This window comes from Hemitrygon akajei, chromosome 14, assembly GCF_048418815.1.
Source record: "Hemitrygon akajei chromosome 14, sHemAka1.3, whole genome shotgun sequence".
Lineage (NCBI taxonomy): Eukaryota > Metazoa > Chordata > Chondrichthyes > Myliobatiformes > Dasyatidae > Hemitrygon > Hemitrygon akajei.
Window position 1 is genome coordinate 37,336,113 of NC_133137.1, and position 16,028 is coordinate 37,352,140.

At 44.8% G+C, this 16,028-nt stretch overlaps 1 protein-coding gene and 1 long non-coding RNA gene across 2 annotated transcripts in view; one reads left to right on the top strand and one right to left on the bottom strand.

Annotated features, from left to right (window-relative positions):
- trpv4 (transient receptor potential cation channel, subfamily V, member 4) overlaps positions 1–16,028 on the top strand; it is a 145,786-nt gene that overhangs the window by 110,936 nt on the left and 18,822 nt on the right. Inside the window, exons 6-10 of the mRNA XM_073065860.1 lie at positions 7,775–8,073; positions 9,838–10,017; positions 11,930–12,088; positions 13,162–13,254; positions 15,276–15,349. Coding sequence (XP_072921961.1) covers positions 7,775–8,073; positions 9,838–10,017; positions 11,930–12,088; positions 13,162–13,254; positions 15,276–15,349 — 805 coding nt within the window. The remainder of the gene's footprint in view (positions 1–7,774; positions 8,074–9,837; positions 10,018–11,929; positions 12,089–13,161; positions 13,255–15,275; positions 15,350–16,028) is intronic.
- LOC140738501 (uncharacterized) overlaps positions 12,165–16,028 on the bottom strand; it is a 33,435-nt gene continuing 29,571 nt past the window's right edge. The window contains exons 3-4 of the long non-coding RNA XR_012101384.1: positions 14,118–14,339; positions 12,165–13,428 (exon numbers count right to left, since the gene is read on the bottom strand). This is a non-coding gene — a long non-coding RNA (uncharacterized lncRNA). The remainder of the gene's footprint in view (positions 13,429–14,117; positions 14,340–16,028) is intronic.

Below are 16,028 nucleotides of genomic sequence, written 5' to 3' on the forward strand. Positions count from 1 at the left end.
TTAGTGGGCAAAATTAGAGCACATGGTATTGGGGGTAGGGTACTAACATGGATAGAAAATTGGTTGGCAGACAGAAAACAAAGAATAGGGATTAACGGGTCCTTTTCAGAATGGCAGGCAGTGACTAGTGGGGTACCACAAGGCTTGGTGCTGGGACCGCAGCTATTTACAATATACATTAATGATTCAGATGAAGGGATTAAAAGTAACATTAGCAAATTTGCAGATGACACAAAGCTGGGTGGCAGTGTGAAATATGAGCAGGATGTTAGGAGAATGCAGGGTGACTTGGACAGGTTGGGTGAGTGGGCAGATGCATGGCAGATGCAGTTTAATGTGGATTAATGTGAGGTTATCCACTTTGGTGGCAAGAACAGGAAGGCAGATTACTATCTGAATGGTGTCAAGTTAGGTAAAGGGGAAGTACAACGAGATCTAGGTGTCCTTGTTCATCAGTCACTGAAAGTAAGCATGCAGGTACAACAGGCAGTGAAGTAAGTTAATGGCATGTTGGCCTTCATAACAAGGGGAGCTGAGTATAGGAGCAAAGAGGTCCTTCTGCAATTGCACAGGGCCCTGGTGAGATCACACCTAGAGTATTGTGTTCAGTTTTGGTTTCCAAATTTGAGGAAGGACATTCTTGCTATTGAGGGAGTGCAGCGTAGGTTCACGAGGCTAATTCCCGGGATGGTGGGACTGTCATATGTCGAAAGATGGGAGCGACTGGGCTTGTATACACTGGAATTTAGAAGGATGAGAGGGGATCTGATTGAAACATATAAGATTATTAAGGGAGTGGACACGCTAGAGGCAGGAAACATGTTCCCAATGTTGGGGTAAGTCCAGAACCAGAGGCCACAGTTTAAGAATAAGGGGTAGGCCATTTAGAACGGAGTTGAGGAAAAACTTTTTCACCCAGAGAGTTGTGGATCTATGGAATGCTCTGCCTCAGATGGCAGTGGAGGCCAAATCTCTGGATGCTTTCAAAAAAGAGTTAGACAGAGCTCTTAAAGATAGCGGAGTCAAGGGATATGGGGAGAAGGCAGGAATGGGTTACTGATGGTGGTCCTGATGAAGGGTCTCGGCCTGAAACGTCGACAGTGCTTCTCCTAATGATGCTGCCTGGCCTGCTGTGTTCCACCAGCATTTTGTGTGTGTTGTTTGAATTTCCAGCATCTGCAGATTTCCTTGTGTTTACTGATGGTGGATGATCAGCCATGATCACATTGAATGGCAGTGCTGGCTCAAAGGGCCAATTAGTCTACTCCTGCACCTATTGTCTATTGTCTATTGACAGGCCGCCTCTGGGCCCCCAGCCCCAGGACAGGCCACCTCTGGGCCTCCGAATACCAGTCTGTGCTCACAGTCTCACAGACATTGAACCTCCAACCTCCAGATATCAACTATGGCGGTGCATTCGGTCAGCATAATCACTTTACAGCACCAACGATCACCGATTGGGGTTCAATTCCTGTCTGTATGTCCTCCCTGTGACCATTTGGGTTTAAGCTGGACATTCTGGCATCATCCCAATTCCACAGACGTAGGGGTTAGTGAGTCTGGACATCCCATACTGACACCGGAAACATGGTGACACTTGTGGGCTTACGGCACACTCTTCACTGATTTGATTTGATGCAAATGACACATTTCACTGAATGTTTTGATGTACACCCAGGGGTGATAATGGTGATAAGCTCCCACTGCCTATTGAATGCTGGATATTAATGGTGTATAGCTGGGGGTAGTAGTGGGGATAAGCTCCCACTATCCATTAAACGCTCCCAATGGTGTGTGTGTCAAATAGTCTCCACAACCTTGTCCAGCTCCTGGCCGTAATACGTGACTTAGCTACTAAGTCTGGCAGAACCGTTTACTGCTGACAGGACAAGGGGTAAAGGCACCTGAAAACCAGTGATTTGGGTAGAGGGTTTTGTCAGCCATAGTTGGCAGTTCCTCTAGGGGAAGGAAAACTCTGATCTCAAACCTCTGATGCCGTGTAGATACACCCACTCATGACGCTTCGGGAGTAAACCCTGAGGGAAAAATCCAGAGCTGGAGTCCCTAAGGCAGTCTTATATCGAGCTTAACGCTGACTGGCAACTCCTGCGGCACTACTAGTATTTCAAGCTGTATCAGGCTCTGCCATTCCTTTGGATTCATCAGATATATGGAGTGGGGAGCCTGCTGTGTGGGCAAAAACTTGCTCTCCATATCATACTGTCCTGGTTTGATTATCACGCAGGTAGCTGGGATGCTGCGTTCATGGTCGGCCCACACCAATGATGGGCCTCTGGTTTTATGCCTCCACTCTGAACAGTGTGAAATAAAAATAAGCTTAACAACATCCCATAATTGGGAGAAACAGTCACCCAGAAAATTCTCCTTGAAGTAAAATAGTGAAAGAGAACGGACTATTTATAGGAATGGCACAGGCGATGCTGACGTGTTCCTCAGGGTATGAAAGGGCTAGTGTACGGGAAGTCAGGTTACTTGTTGCTCGAGCTCGGAGGTGAATGCTTGCTCTGTGAGTGCTGCCCCAGGGTGTGGTTTCCTGTCTGATCTGCTCCCTCTCCACACTGCTGGCTGTCTTACAGTTTGTCATGTTTGTTTTCCTCACTTCTCCTGCTGAGACTTACGATGAGGGAGGGCCCACTTGGAAAGCCTCACTAGGTAGTAACCATCGGTGCAAAAATATCCTTTGCTGCCTCCGAGCTTCTGTCTTCGTCCTCCTCCACCCCCCCCCCCCACCCCACCTGGTCTTACCCATCACTTGCCAGCTCGCATTCCTTCCTCTCTCTCCCCCCCCCCCCATCTTCTTATTCTGGCTTCTTCCCTCTTCCTTCCCAGTTCTGATGAAGGGTCTCGGCCTAAAACTTCCATTGATGCTGCCTGACATCTCGAGTTTCTCCAGTACTTTGTTTGTTGCTCTGGATTTCCGTCATCTGCAGAATCTCTTCATGGATCATAGTTCAAGTTTAATTGTCATTCAACAGCCAAATGAAACAGTATTACTCCAGTGCCAAGGGGCAACACACAGTACCAACAGTCACACACAGCCCAAGGCACAAATAGCACATATAAGAAAGCAAGCACGTATACGATATCAGTAAAATACAGTCCATGAAAAACAATATAGTCCAAGAATGTTGCAGACATCTGCAGTCAAACACAATAGGGTTTGTATTCTGCCGACTGAACACTGGGGGCAGCACCAACTCCAGCTTGGACGCCGCGTCTCGTGGTGTGTACTGACTCCGATGCCTCTCTCCAGGGTGGCTGTAAACAGGTAGCACGGCGGTTTGAAGTATTGCTTGTGTCTTCTGCTTGGCCTTTTACCTGGCCCAGTTTTACCAGGTCTGAGAGTAACCGCACCCAAGCCAGACCTCAACCAGAGTCTGTTTTAACGGGTTATTTGCCGTTTTGAAGGAAAGTGAGTACAGGCAAACTAACCTGAGCCCAGGATTAGGGGAACATGGGCTGGCTAAGTCAGTTCAGTAAGAGTCAAATACACTGATAGGTTTGGAGTTACATACAGGCCAGCCTGGCTAAGGATGACAGATATACCTCCCTCTGATAAAGTAAAAGATAATTACCAATACCTTTCATAAACCTATTGACTCTCACAGCTCTCTTGACTATACCTCTTCCCACCCTGTCACCTATAAAAATACCATTCCCTTTTCTCACTTCCGCTGTCTTCACCACATCTGTTATCAGAATGAGACTTTCCTTTCAAGAACATCTGAGATGTCCACCTTCCTCAAAGAACTGGGTTTCCATTGCTCCACCATTCTTGTTGTCCTCACCTGCATCTCCTCTCATTTCCTGGACATCTGCACTCACCCTCTCTTCCTGCCTCCTTAACAGGGATAGAGCTCCTCTTGTCCTTATCTGCCACCCCATGAGCCGTTGCATCCAACACATCATCCTCCGCAACTTCCACCATCTTCAACGGGATCCTACCACCAAGCAAATCTTTACCTCCCCTGTTCTCCACTTTCTGTTGAGATCTCTCCCCCTGTGATTCCCTTGTCCATTTGTTCCTCTCCGCTGAATCTCCCTCCCATTACTTATGCCTGTAAGTGGAAGAAGTGCCACACTTACCAATTCACCTCCTCTCTCACCATCATTCAGGGCCCGTGTGAGGCGACACTTCACCTATGAGTCTGCCTGGGCCATTTAGTGTATGCAGTGTTCCCAATATGGCCTCCTCTACATTGATGAGACCCGACATAGACTGGGGGTTCACTTTGCCAAGCCCCTTCTCTCCATCCACAACTCAGATGCTTTCCTGGTGACTAACCATTTTAATTCCAATCCCCATTCCCATTCCGATATGTCATTCCATGGCCTCCTCTACTGCCATGATGAGGCCACTCTCAGACTGAAGGAGCAGCATCTCGATTTCCTTTTGTGTAGCCTCTAACCTGATGGCATGGACATCAATTTCTTCTCTCCTTTTCGAATTCCATTTCTGACTCCCCTCTTACCCTTACTTTTCTCCCCACCTACCTATCAGCCCCTCCCCCTGGTGTCTTTCCTCCTTCCCTTTTTCCTATGGTCCATAGAGTCACAGAGAAGTACAGCACAGAAACAGGCCTTTTGGCCCATCTAGCCCATGCTGAAGCCATTTAAACTGCCTACTCCCATTGACCTGCTTCGGACCATAGCCCTCCAAACCCCTGCCATCCAGGTACCTATCCAAACTATCGAGCTTGCATGCACCACATATGCTGGCAGCTCGTTCCCCACTCTCACAACCCTCTGAGTGAAGAAGTTTCCCCTCATGTTCCCCTTAAACTTCTCACCTTTCACCCTTAACCCATGACCTCTGGTTGTAGTCCCACCCAACCTCAGTGGAAAAAGCCTGTTTGCATTTACCGTGTCTACACCCCTCATAATTTTGTATATCTCTATCAAATCTCCTCAATCTTCTATGTCCTAAAGAATACACTCCTAACATATTCAATCTTTCCTTACAACTCAGATCCTCCAGACCTGGGAACATCCTTGTAAGTTGTCTCTGTACTCTTACAGCCTTGTTCACATCTGTCCTGTAGGTAGTTGACCAAAGCTGTACACAATACTCCAAATTAGGCCTCAGCAACATCTTACACAACTTCAACATAACATCCCACTCTCCTTTCCCATCAGATTCCTTCATCTTCAGTCCTTTACCTTTACCATCCATCACCCTCATGCTTCTTACTTCAACCCTCCTCTTTCCCCACTTTTTACCTTCCCCCTCACCTATCACCTTCCAGCTTGTACTCCTTTCCCTCCTCTTAACTTCTCATTTTGGTTTCTGCTCCCTTTCTTCCAGTCCTGGTGAAGGGTCATGGCTTGAAACATCAACTCTTTTTTTATCCCCTCCATAGATGCTGCCTGACCTACTGAGTTTCTCCAGCATTTTGTGTGTGCTGCTCTGGATTTCCAGCATCTACAGAATCTCTTGTGTTTAAGTTTTTCCTTCCTGGAGTGCATAAGCAAATGAAAGGAATTTTTATGTTAATCTATTATTGATACTAGCTTTTACCATTCCCCCTCTCAGCCTCCAGAATTACTTAATCGCCTTAAGTAATGGTGTAATGGTGTAATGGTGCCTCTATTAGTGTCTTTTGTAGACAGCAGAGCCCAGGTGGAGTTAACATCAGGTGCCTCTCAAGGGGGATTGTGTCAAGTTGCTCGAGAGTTGTCCTCGTGCCTGGCTGTGATGGTGGTGAGGAGGGGTCTGTAGCCAAAATATCTTCCAGACAGCTCCCTGATAGTCAGGGGGAATACAGTGTAAACACTATGGTAAACAAAACGTTGTGTTTGCTATTCTAACAGCTTAAAGTCCTGTTGCTTAGCAACTGCTTCATGTGATATTAACTTAATCAAGGTTGTGAATTGTGGTATTAACTTAATGAGGTAAATAATGGATTCTTAATTTGATTTCCTGGCACAGATCCACAGATCAGAGTGGCGTGAAGCCATTAGGTTCCTACAATTAATGGTAAATAATTAAAACATTCACTTAGGTGGCCAGTGGATTTCGTGCAGGTCACTGGATTCACTCACCATTGAATAAACCTCAATATGGAATTGGAATTGGTATTGTTTTGAAATGAAAGGGAAGACTGGTAGCTCGGGTTGGCTCCTCGTTTGTAGGATTGTCCACTGAGTCTGGAGTTTAGGTCACAAATGTTTCATCACCAGTCAAATCAGAATCAGGTTTAATATCACCATGAATTTGTGGTTTGTGGCATCAGTACAATGCAATACAATATAATTTAAAAACTCACCAAATTAACTATTATATATATAGTTAAATTAAGTCAGTGGTGAAAAAATAAAAATAAAGAATCAGTGAGGTAGTGTTCATGGGTTCAATGCCCAATCAGAAATCGGATGGCAGAGGGGAAGAAGCTGTTCTTGAATCATGGAGAGTGTGTCTTCAGACCCCCTGTACTTCCTCCCTGACGGTAACAATGGAAACAGGGCATGTATTAGGTGATGGGTGTCATTAATGATGGATGCTGAATTTTTGAGGCATTGCTCCTTGAAGATGTCCTGGATACTGTGGAGTCTAGCGCCCCTGGTGGAGCTGACTGAGTTTACAAATCTCTGCAGTTTATTTTAATCCTGTGCCGTAGCCCCCACCCCCGTACCAGACGGTGATGCGAGGCAACATCATCAGTGCACAACTGAGTGTTGTTTCTGCCAAATGCTTGCATTTATATTGGTCCTTCTCATTGTTCTGATTGGTTGGTTGGCCCCAGCCAACCAGATATCTGAGTGATCTCTGCTGGCCTGTATCCCTGATTATCGATCATAGAACACAAACCATGCTTTTTATTGTGCATTCTGCTATTGTTTTACCTTGTTTTACCTCAATGGGTTAGAATTTTTTATTTAAGGTTTTCTAAAAATCCTCAATTTTACATCAAACTACAAAGGCTCCCCTTTGCCCATACTCAGTGAATTTGGTGGAAGGACCGATGGTGGGGAAAGGGGATAGCTAAACTTTGCTGGTGTGAATTTTAGATACCAGAGGCCATTCCTCTTTTCACTCAACAGATGTAGCTCCTTGGGCTTCTTCTTCCCCTCCAGGGAAAAGATGTGCTGAACTTTGGTAAATCTGACCACACATCACCTTGTGTATCTAAGTTAAGTCAACACTCCTTGTGTGGACCCAGAGTATCTGTGGTCTATTGTGCCAAATCCCTGCTATTTCTGTAGATTTCTAATCCATCTTTATCATTCAATAGCTGTCAGCCGGGTGGAAATTTTCTGTTCTGAAAGATTCCTTCCAAATTCATACATTTGGGTTCCACCAGAAGAGTCCTGGCAAAGGAAAAGACCAGGACTGCTCCCCACTGATGAAACTCACTGGACCCAAAACATCAGAACCCACCCTGAAAAAACATCCAGTCTTTAATTAAATCCTCTGACCCATCTGTGAGATCTTCAGAGCCTCCAACCTCAACTCAACTGCTAGATCATCATATTCCCTATAAAATCATCAGACGCTCCTAAAAATCATTGGAACGCATTGGACTTCTTCACTAAATCAGGAAATTCCCTTCTACAACCATTGCTGGTTGTCCTTACGACATCACCAGTTAACCTTTCCCATAAGATCACAAGTAATTCCTGTCGAATGGAGTCATATATTGTTCAATAATATCATCAAATCCTCTGATAGGTTAAATCTCTCCCACCTGAGCTGAATTCCTGTGTTTTGACCTTGCTGAATGGGCACAAACTGTCAATTCCTGTGTCTCCTCAGGTGAATTACCTCTCTCTCTGGCTGCCTGCACCAACCAGCCTGACATCGTCAACTACCTCACGGAAAACCCAAACAAAGTTGCGGATTTACGGAGGCAGGATTCCCGCGGAAATACTGTGCTCCACGCTTTGGTTGCCATTGCTGATAATACCAGGGAGAACACCAAGTTTCTGACCAAAATGTATGACTTGCTCCTCATCAAGTGCGTCAAGACATACCCAGACTGCAACCTGGAGGCCATTTTGAACAATGATGGACTGTCGCCACTCAAGATGGCAGCAAAGCTTGGAAAGATTGGGGTAAATAGTTTCCTCCTTAAGGAAGATGATTAAGATGATTTCTCTGCTGAGTTCTTTCCAATGACATGTTTGGCAGGGGAAGGGGCAGTCACTGTGATCAGTCCAGGTTTGAAATGTGGAGCAAGTGACAGAAAGGAGCCAGTCTCTTGCTGTTCCAAACCACCCAGCATCTGTCCCTGCTGGTGGCAGAGTCTGTATATCCTCCACAGGACTCTTTATATAGATCAGATCCCATGGAAACCATTGAGACCCACTCACACTCATGCACACACTCTCATCCATACACACACACACACACACACACTCACAGATCCATAAGAGAGAGAGAGAGACACACACACACTCACACAAACACACACACACACTCTCTCTCTCTCTCTCTATATATATATATATATATATATTATTCCCACCACTGCCAAAGAAGTCCTTATGTTCTCCCTGTGACCACTTTGGCATTTTGGTATTTTCCGGGTTCCTCCCAGAGTCCAAAGATGAACCGGTTGGAGGCTGATTGATTGGACATTGTCCAGTGATCAGCCTGGGGTTACATTGGGGGACTGCTGGGCAGTGCAGCTCTTTCCATATACTGTACCCACCAGCTGCTCCGTGAAAAAGATCCCCCTCAAGTCCCTTTAAAATGTTTCCATTTCACCTTAAATCTAGGTCCTTTGCACTTCCCCTCGTTGGGAAAAAGACTGTGGCCATCCCAGTGGTCAACTTCAACCGTGGGAAACTGCCCAAGGAAAAAATAATTTTGGAAATGCCTCAAACAATCAGCAGAGATGTTCGGAGTCATAAAGACACAGTTTAGAAACAGGCCTTGTGGCCCCCCAAAGCTGTGTGGCCGTCGACCTTCGTTTTCACTCACCCTGATCAATTCCATTTTCAAAACAAAATATATTTTTAGCAATGGTTTTCATATTTTAATTACCCTCAATCACTTACTGTGTGTCTCCGTCTGCAGGCACTACCTGACAACAGCCCCAGCACTTTATGTTTTTTTTCAGATTTCCAGCAGGTTGAATTTGCTCACCCTCATTTTGGACCAACTCTGGCACACAATGCCTCTGAACTCAATTGTGCCCATCTATTGATTGTTTCTGCATTATTCTGCCTGTCATCTCAAACGTTCAGCCTCTGCATCTTCTCCTCAGTGACATTTACAAAGATTAGCTTTATTCATCACATGTACAATGAAACATTGCAGCATTCAGTGAAATGCATCATTTGCATTGACGACCAGCACAGTTCCAGGATGTGGTGGGGAACAGCCCACAAGCATCACCACGCTCCTGACGCTGTAATGTCATATGTACCTACAAGTGAAGTCAAGTATTGCCTTCTCAAACACTTTATCTGTGCTGGGACTTTCTGCAATCCTAGGACGTGAACATTGAAGCCCTCTATTCCCCAACAATCCTTAATGTCCCACCATTCACTGTACATATTGTTGGGCATCACAACAGTCATCACCTCACATGGATCCCTCCCATATCCCAAAGGCGTTCGGGTTAGGGTTAGTGAGTTGTGGGCATGCTATGTTGGCACCGGAGGCATGGTGATGCTTGCGGGCTGCCCCCAGCGCATCCACAGACTGGTCATTGATGCAAACAACATGTTTCAATGTATGTGACACAAATAAAGCTAATCTTCAACTTCTTTCTCTCGGGGAGGCAAGTTTCTTTAGAAACAAGATCTTTGACTATTTCAGATTTTTATAAAATTAAGTGAACTAACAGTCTGTCGTCTTATTTCCGACAGGTCTTTCAGCACATTATCAGGAGGGAGATAAAGGATGAAAGTGCTCGCCACCTGTCCCGCAAATTCCGGGACTGGGTATACGGGCCAGTGTATTCTTCCCTTTACGATCTCTCTGCAATAGATACATGTGGCGAGGAGGTCTCTCTCCTGGAGATCCTTGTCTACAATGGAAAGATGGAGGTAACAAATTCAAGGGGAAAGTGTCATATTGACTTTCTCTGCACTTTCCTGCAGATGTTGTCTTTTTGTGGGGTGAGGGTTCCAGATATGATCCACAGCTTTCTGCCTGACTTTTCATGAGTGTCAATGGATTGTTCACCCAAGGAGGCCACTGACCTCATATGATCTTGCCCAGCATACAAACACAAAGATCTCTAGCAGGCTATCAAAACAAAAACTTCATGCCATCTTAAAAGTTTCTTCCGCAGGCAGTTCATCTGGTCAACCACTCCAGTTAGCGACCCCACCCCTTCTATCTATGACCTCAGTCACTGCACTGTGAACACTTCAAACCACTTTTTATAAAGCTGTTTACATTGTAAATACATGATGGTGTTCATGTATTTATGCACATTTATTCCATATCCATACTTTAACCTCTGGGTTTATTTTTCCTGTAATTCTATATTCTTATAATTGTTGAATGTTGTTTTTGTTGCATGTCCTGACCGACACACCACAGTAAATGCCTAATACATGTCAACATGTATGTTGAATAAAATTGATCCTTGATCTGTGTAATCACTGGAGAACTGCTAGCCGTGGGATGTGTTTCCAGTTTTGAACCTGTAAGACCAGGTAGTTTTTTGTTACTGGGTAACAGGATTGATGTCGGTCTGTTATCAGTCTAACAGACGTGTTTGTTTCTGTTCTCGGACTGAAAATGCACAATTGCTGATTACTGACTGGTTAACTCCTTGCTGGGTGACCAAGTAGTGGTTGCAGCTGTGAAACAAATCATAATCGCAGGGCTACTGTTTGAGCAACTTACAAACAATGCTGGAGGAATTCGGCAGCTCAGTAAGAGATTATGGAGAGGAATAAACAGTTAATGTATCAGGCCGAGACCCTTCATCAGCACTACTTCCCTGCAACACGTGACAATGCATAATTATCCCTCTGGCTGCCTCCTCTGTTCATTTCTTCTGTGCTCCACTGTCCTTTCCTATTAGATTCCTGCTTTTCAGCACTTTCCCTCTTCCAGCTATCCTCTCAAAGCTTCATCCCTCCTCTCCCACCCATGCACTTTTATCCCCCACCTCGTCTCACCTATCACTTGCTAGCTTGCACTCATTCCTCTGCCCTAAGCTTCTTCTTCTGCATTCTGACCCCTTCCTTTCCAGTCTCGATGAAGGACCTTGGAATGACATTTGTTTATTCCCCTCCATAGGTGCAAGTGCCCAAGACGTTCCCATCCATAGATGGCACCTGACCTGCTGAGTTCCTCCAGCATCTCTTGTGTTTTAAGCTTTTTATCTTTCTTCCTTCCGGCCAATCCCGGAACTGTGCTGACTGCACTCGTCCACAATAACCATTCTTGTACATGATTATCTCAATGTGAGAGTGAGGGGTATCAGGAGGGTCATAGCTGAAATTTGGGATGGATCTCCCAAACTGGTCACAATCATTTGGGAATTAAGGCTGATTAGGAGCTCAGTGAAACCTCTAGAAAGCACAGCTCATTGAGATGGTTGCTTGATTCTAAATATATATAGTGTGTGTGTGTGTGTGTGTGTGTGTGTGTGAGTGTGAGTGTGTGTGTGTGTGTGTGAGTGTGTGTGTGTGTGAGTGTGTGTGTGTGTGTGTGAGTGTGAGTGTGAGTGTGAGTGTGTGTGTGTGTGTGAGTGTGTGTGTGTGTGAGTGTGAGTGTGAGTGTGAGTGTGTGAGTGTGAGTGTGAGTGTGTGAGTGTGAGTGTGTGTGTGAGTGTGTGAGATCGTACAGTCTGCAATGCAAGTTGGAAATGTACATCTCTCATTGAAACCTTCACTAGTCTAAAATCAAGTGATGAGAATGACTTAGTTGCAACTGCTCTGCATGAATGGCTTTTGCTGGTGAGGAGTTTATTTTGCCTTGAGTAACTTTGCTTTCTAGAATCGTTACGAGATGTTAGCCGTGGAACCAATCAATGAACTGTTCCGTGATAAATGGAAGAAGTTTGCAGCTGTGTCCTTCTACCTCAGTGTCATCTCCTATATCACAGCCATGGTCATATTCACCCTGATTGCATACTACCGACCATCCGAAGGCCAAGTAAGTACAATCTCGAAAACGTCCAACCATCTGCCGCCTGCACTGTTTGAATGATTTCCCTCATTTTAATGTACAGCTTGACCCTTGGCGCAGAAGACATTGTCTGAGAGAGTCGTGGAAGCAGATTTGGTGGTAGAATATAATGTCTGAGAGAGTCGTGGGAAGAGATTTGATGGTAGAACACAATGTCAGAGAGTTGTGGAGGCAGATTTGATGACAGGGTGCAAAGGGAAGCACACTCAATAAGCCAAAGTCAAAAGAGTCAAAGTAAAATTTATTATCAAAGTGTGTATATGTTACCTTGAGATACAAACTCGACTGCTGAGGTAAAGAACCTGATTACATGGAGCAGAGAGCTCCTTCAGGTCTCAAATTCATCTCTCCTTGTCCTGGCCTGGCCAGTCATCCTTTGGAAAGATGATATGGGGATTGGTGAATCAGGAGCCCAAGGTGATTGGTGGATTGTGGAGGGGTGCAAGATGATGGGCAGGTTCCACAGGTAGTGGGGGGAGCCAGTATGGAGTTCACACAAAATTCTGGAGAAACCCAGTGGGTCAAAACACCAACTATTATTTTTCCTTGTAAATGCTGCCTGACCCACTGAGCATTTTGTGTGCATTGGTCCAGATTTCCAGCAACTGCAGAATCCCTGGTGCTTTCAGAGGAAAACTGAGATGCAACGAGGTGGGGGGGGGGGGGGTGGAGTGTGAAGGTTGAGGACACTTGCTGAAGGGAGATAAGCAGGAACACAAAGGGCTACCAGTACAGGAGTCTGATAGGTAAAGAAGATGATAATGGGAATTATTTGGTTAGGGGTGGATGGCAGATAATGACAGTATATTGGACGTGGGAAGGGAAATAGATAACTCAAAGGCCAATGCTGCAATAACTGGGCCTTTCCCCTCTGGCTACACACACTGCTCCACCATCCAATCGGATAATGGATGGGTAGAGATACCAGCTCAGGGTAAAGCAAAGGCAAAAGAAAACTCCGTGCCTCTGACTTTAACAATGACCAGCTTTTTCACCTGCTGAAGCCACATCAATAATTACCTCTTCCAAATCTTCCCCAGCCTCCCTACCCATACGTGACCTCAGTTGACTACCTGCGAATGGCTGGAGAACTCATCACCGTCATCACCGCCATCTTCTTTTTCTTCACAAATGTAAGTGGAGAAATTTCAGCACTGTCCTCCTGGTGAATCAGCTTGGGAGACGGGACTTGAATTGGGGATCTTGGACTCTGAGCAATGTTGGGCAGAAAGGGTCTAACCAACAGCATTTGGAGATTCGGGCTGGCTGGGGTAATGTATGAGGAGGGTACACAGTTGGTCAGTGACCTGCGGAGAAGAGGTAACATAAGACATAGCAGCAGAATTAGGCCATTCAGCCCATAGAGTCTGCTCCACCATTTGATCATGGCAGATATATTTTCCCTCTTAACCCCATTCTTGTGCCATTTCTCCATAACCATTGATGCCCTTACCAATCCAGATCCTATCGACCTCAGACTTAAATATACCCAAAGACTTGGCCTCCACAGCCACTTATGGCAATGGATCCCACAGATTCACCAACCTCTGGCAAGAGAAATTTTTCCTCATTTCTGCTCTAAAACGATGTCCCTGTATTCTGAGGCTGTGTCCTTTGGTCCTAGACTCACCCACTGTAGGGACCTTTCTTTCCATGTCCACTTTATCCAGGCCTTTCAATATTTGATACGTTTCAATGAGATTTGCCCCTCATTCTTCGAAGCTCCGGCGGGTACAGGACCAGAACTATCAAACACTGCTGCTGCATTGACTCTTTCATCCCCGGATCATTCTCGTAAACCTCCTCTGGAGCCTGTCCAATGTCAACACATCCTTTCTTAGATATAGCACCCAAAACTGCTTACGATGCCCCAGCTGCAGTCTGACCAATAGCTTTAGAAGCCTCAGCATTCCTCTAGTCCTCTTGAAATGAATGCTAACATTGCATTTGTCTGGTGTCCAAACTTATGTACAAGCTTTGCCCAATTTATACTTACCTTGTTCCCCAGATATTATCCTTCCTTCCCAAGTCAACAGATGCTGAAACTTTGGTCCATAGATCTTACTCCACTTTCTGTGTTTTCTTGAGCAGAAATTAAGAATTGTGGCCATTTTAACCAAGATTATCTAATGTGGCAAAGATCTGGGATACTCCCGGCTTTGAAGGTTCCCCTCTTAATTCAGGAATTTCCTTGGATCAGGAAAAACAGAGCAATTTCCTGTCAATAGGAGGAAGTGAAATATTATTACAGTTTCGAAATTACACATTTTATAAAGATACTGCATCTTTTGTCAGCAACTTACTTTAAACATCTAACACTGAATATCATGAAGTACTTTGGAAACTAGAAGCAGCCACGGGATATTTCTCACAATATTTATTGAAACGTTTTTTAAGATTTGTTTTAAACGTGTTGAGTTATTTGTTTTGGTGGAATGCACATGAGTGAATGGAACCTAATGGTTTAAAATTCTGTCCAAACCTTAAGGGAGTAGGGATAAATGATAACTTTGTCCTATCACTTTATGCCTTCTTGTATGTTGGTGGCTTCTGTTGCCTTAGGCCATACCCACCTTCAGAAAACCTGGTCTGTGGACATTTTCCATGTGAGAACTGATCTTCAGTCTCTGGATACAGGCAGGTGCTCTTGGAACCCAAGGTTGGAAGGTTCAGGTGTCCTGGCCAGTAATTCCTGAGAGCAATTACAGCTCTATCTCCTCCATCAATGTCACCTACAAGACAGCACTGAAGTGGGATTCCTGGCTCAGTATGAAAGCTGGAATGCAGCATGTGGTGCGGTGAAGAAGTTTTCAGGAATAGTCTCTGTGGGTTGCTGAGATCTATGATTTCCTCAGATGGCAGGCATTTACTCATTTCGAGGATGACTGTGGTACAGCCTTCCTCTGTGCTGTCCATAAATGAGTGAGAGGGAGAATGGGATACTCACTGGGCTCTTCCACAGACAGTATGGCAAACCTATCCAACAGCATTGAGGTTTGGATTTTTAACACTTCCACTCTTTAATGAAGTTGGATGCCAATTGTTTAAATTACTTTGAGTTCTTTCATTCCACTTTAAGTGGACCACATTGAAAATATAACAGCAGTATATACTGTAAATGAAACATATTAAACATTTTTCTTTTCCTCCAAAGGTCAAGGATTTATTCCTGAAGAAATGTCCAGGTGTGAATTCCATGTTCATCGATGGATCTTTCCAGCTGCTCTAGTAAGGGCTTCTTTGTTTAAAGGTTACTTAAAATTCAGATTAGAAAGTGTTCACTTTACTTAATCACACCAGAATGTAAGATGATGCCTTAGATATACAGTGATGGTGGCCATTAGCTCTCATTACTCTCTCCATTATAGCCTTGTATTTGTATCGGTTGGCACAGATACGATGGGCCAAATGGCCACTTTGTTTGCCATAAGCTTCTATGATGCACCTACGTCATAAATCATTGGTTGAAATTTAACAGTGACTATTGGAGAGAATGATGTAATGCTTACTTTGGGATTTCCGTCCACACCAGGAGTTCCCAACCTGGGGTCCACAGACCCCTTGCTTAATGGTATTGGTCCATGACATTAAAAAAGGTTGGGAACCTCTGGTCTACACTAATTCCTGCTCGGTCTCTCAGAAATGACAGTGAATAAAACCTGCCCAGTAGAAAATAAAGCTTCTGATGGATCACTGAGGGAAAGGTTCAGGTGAGTAAATCCATACAGTAGCAAAAAATCTCTCAAAGGAGTTTGCTTCATGTACAAGTGACAGTTTATTCAAGGTATTAATTGAAAAGCATTGGGGACCATTGCATGGACAAGTTCTCATTTGGAAAATTCGGGGAGGTGACATTGCAAGAAATCGTTTATTGGGAGGACAAGAAGTTACGGGAATTGAGAAAGTC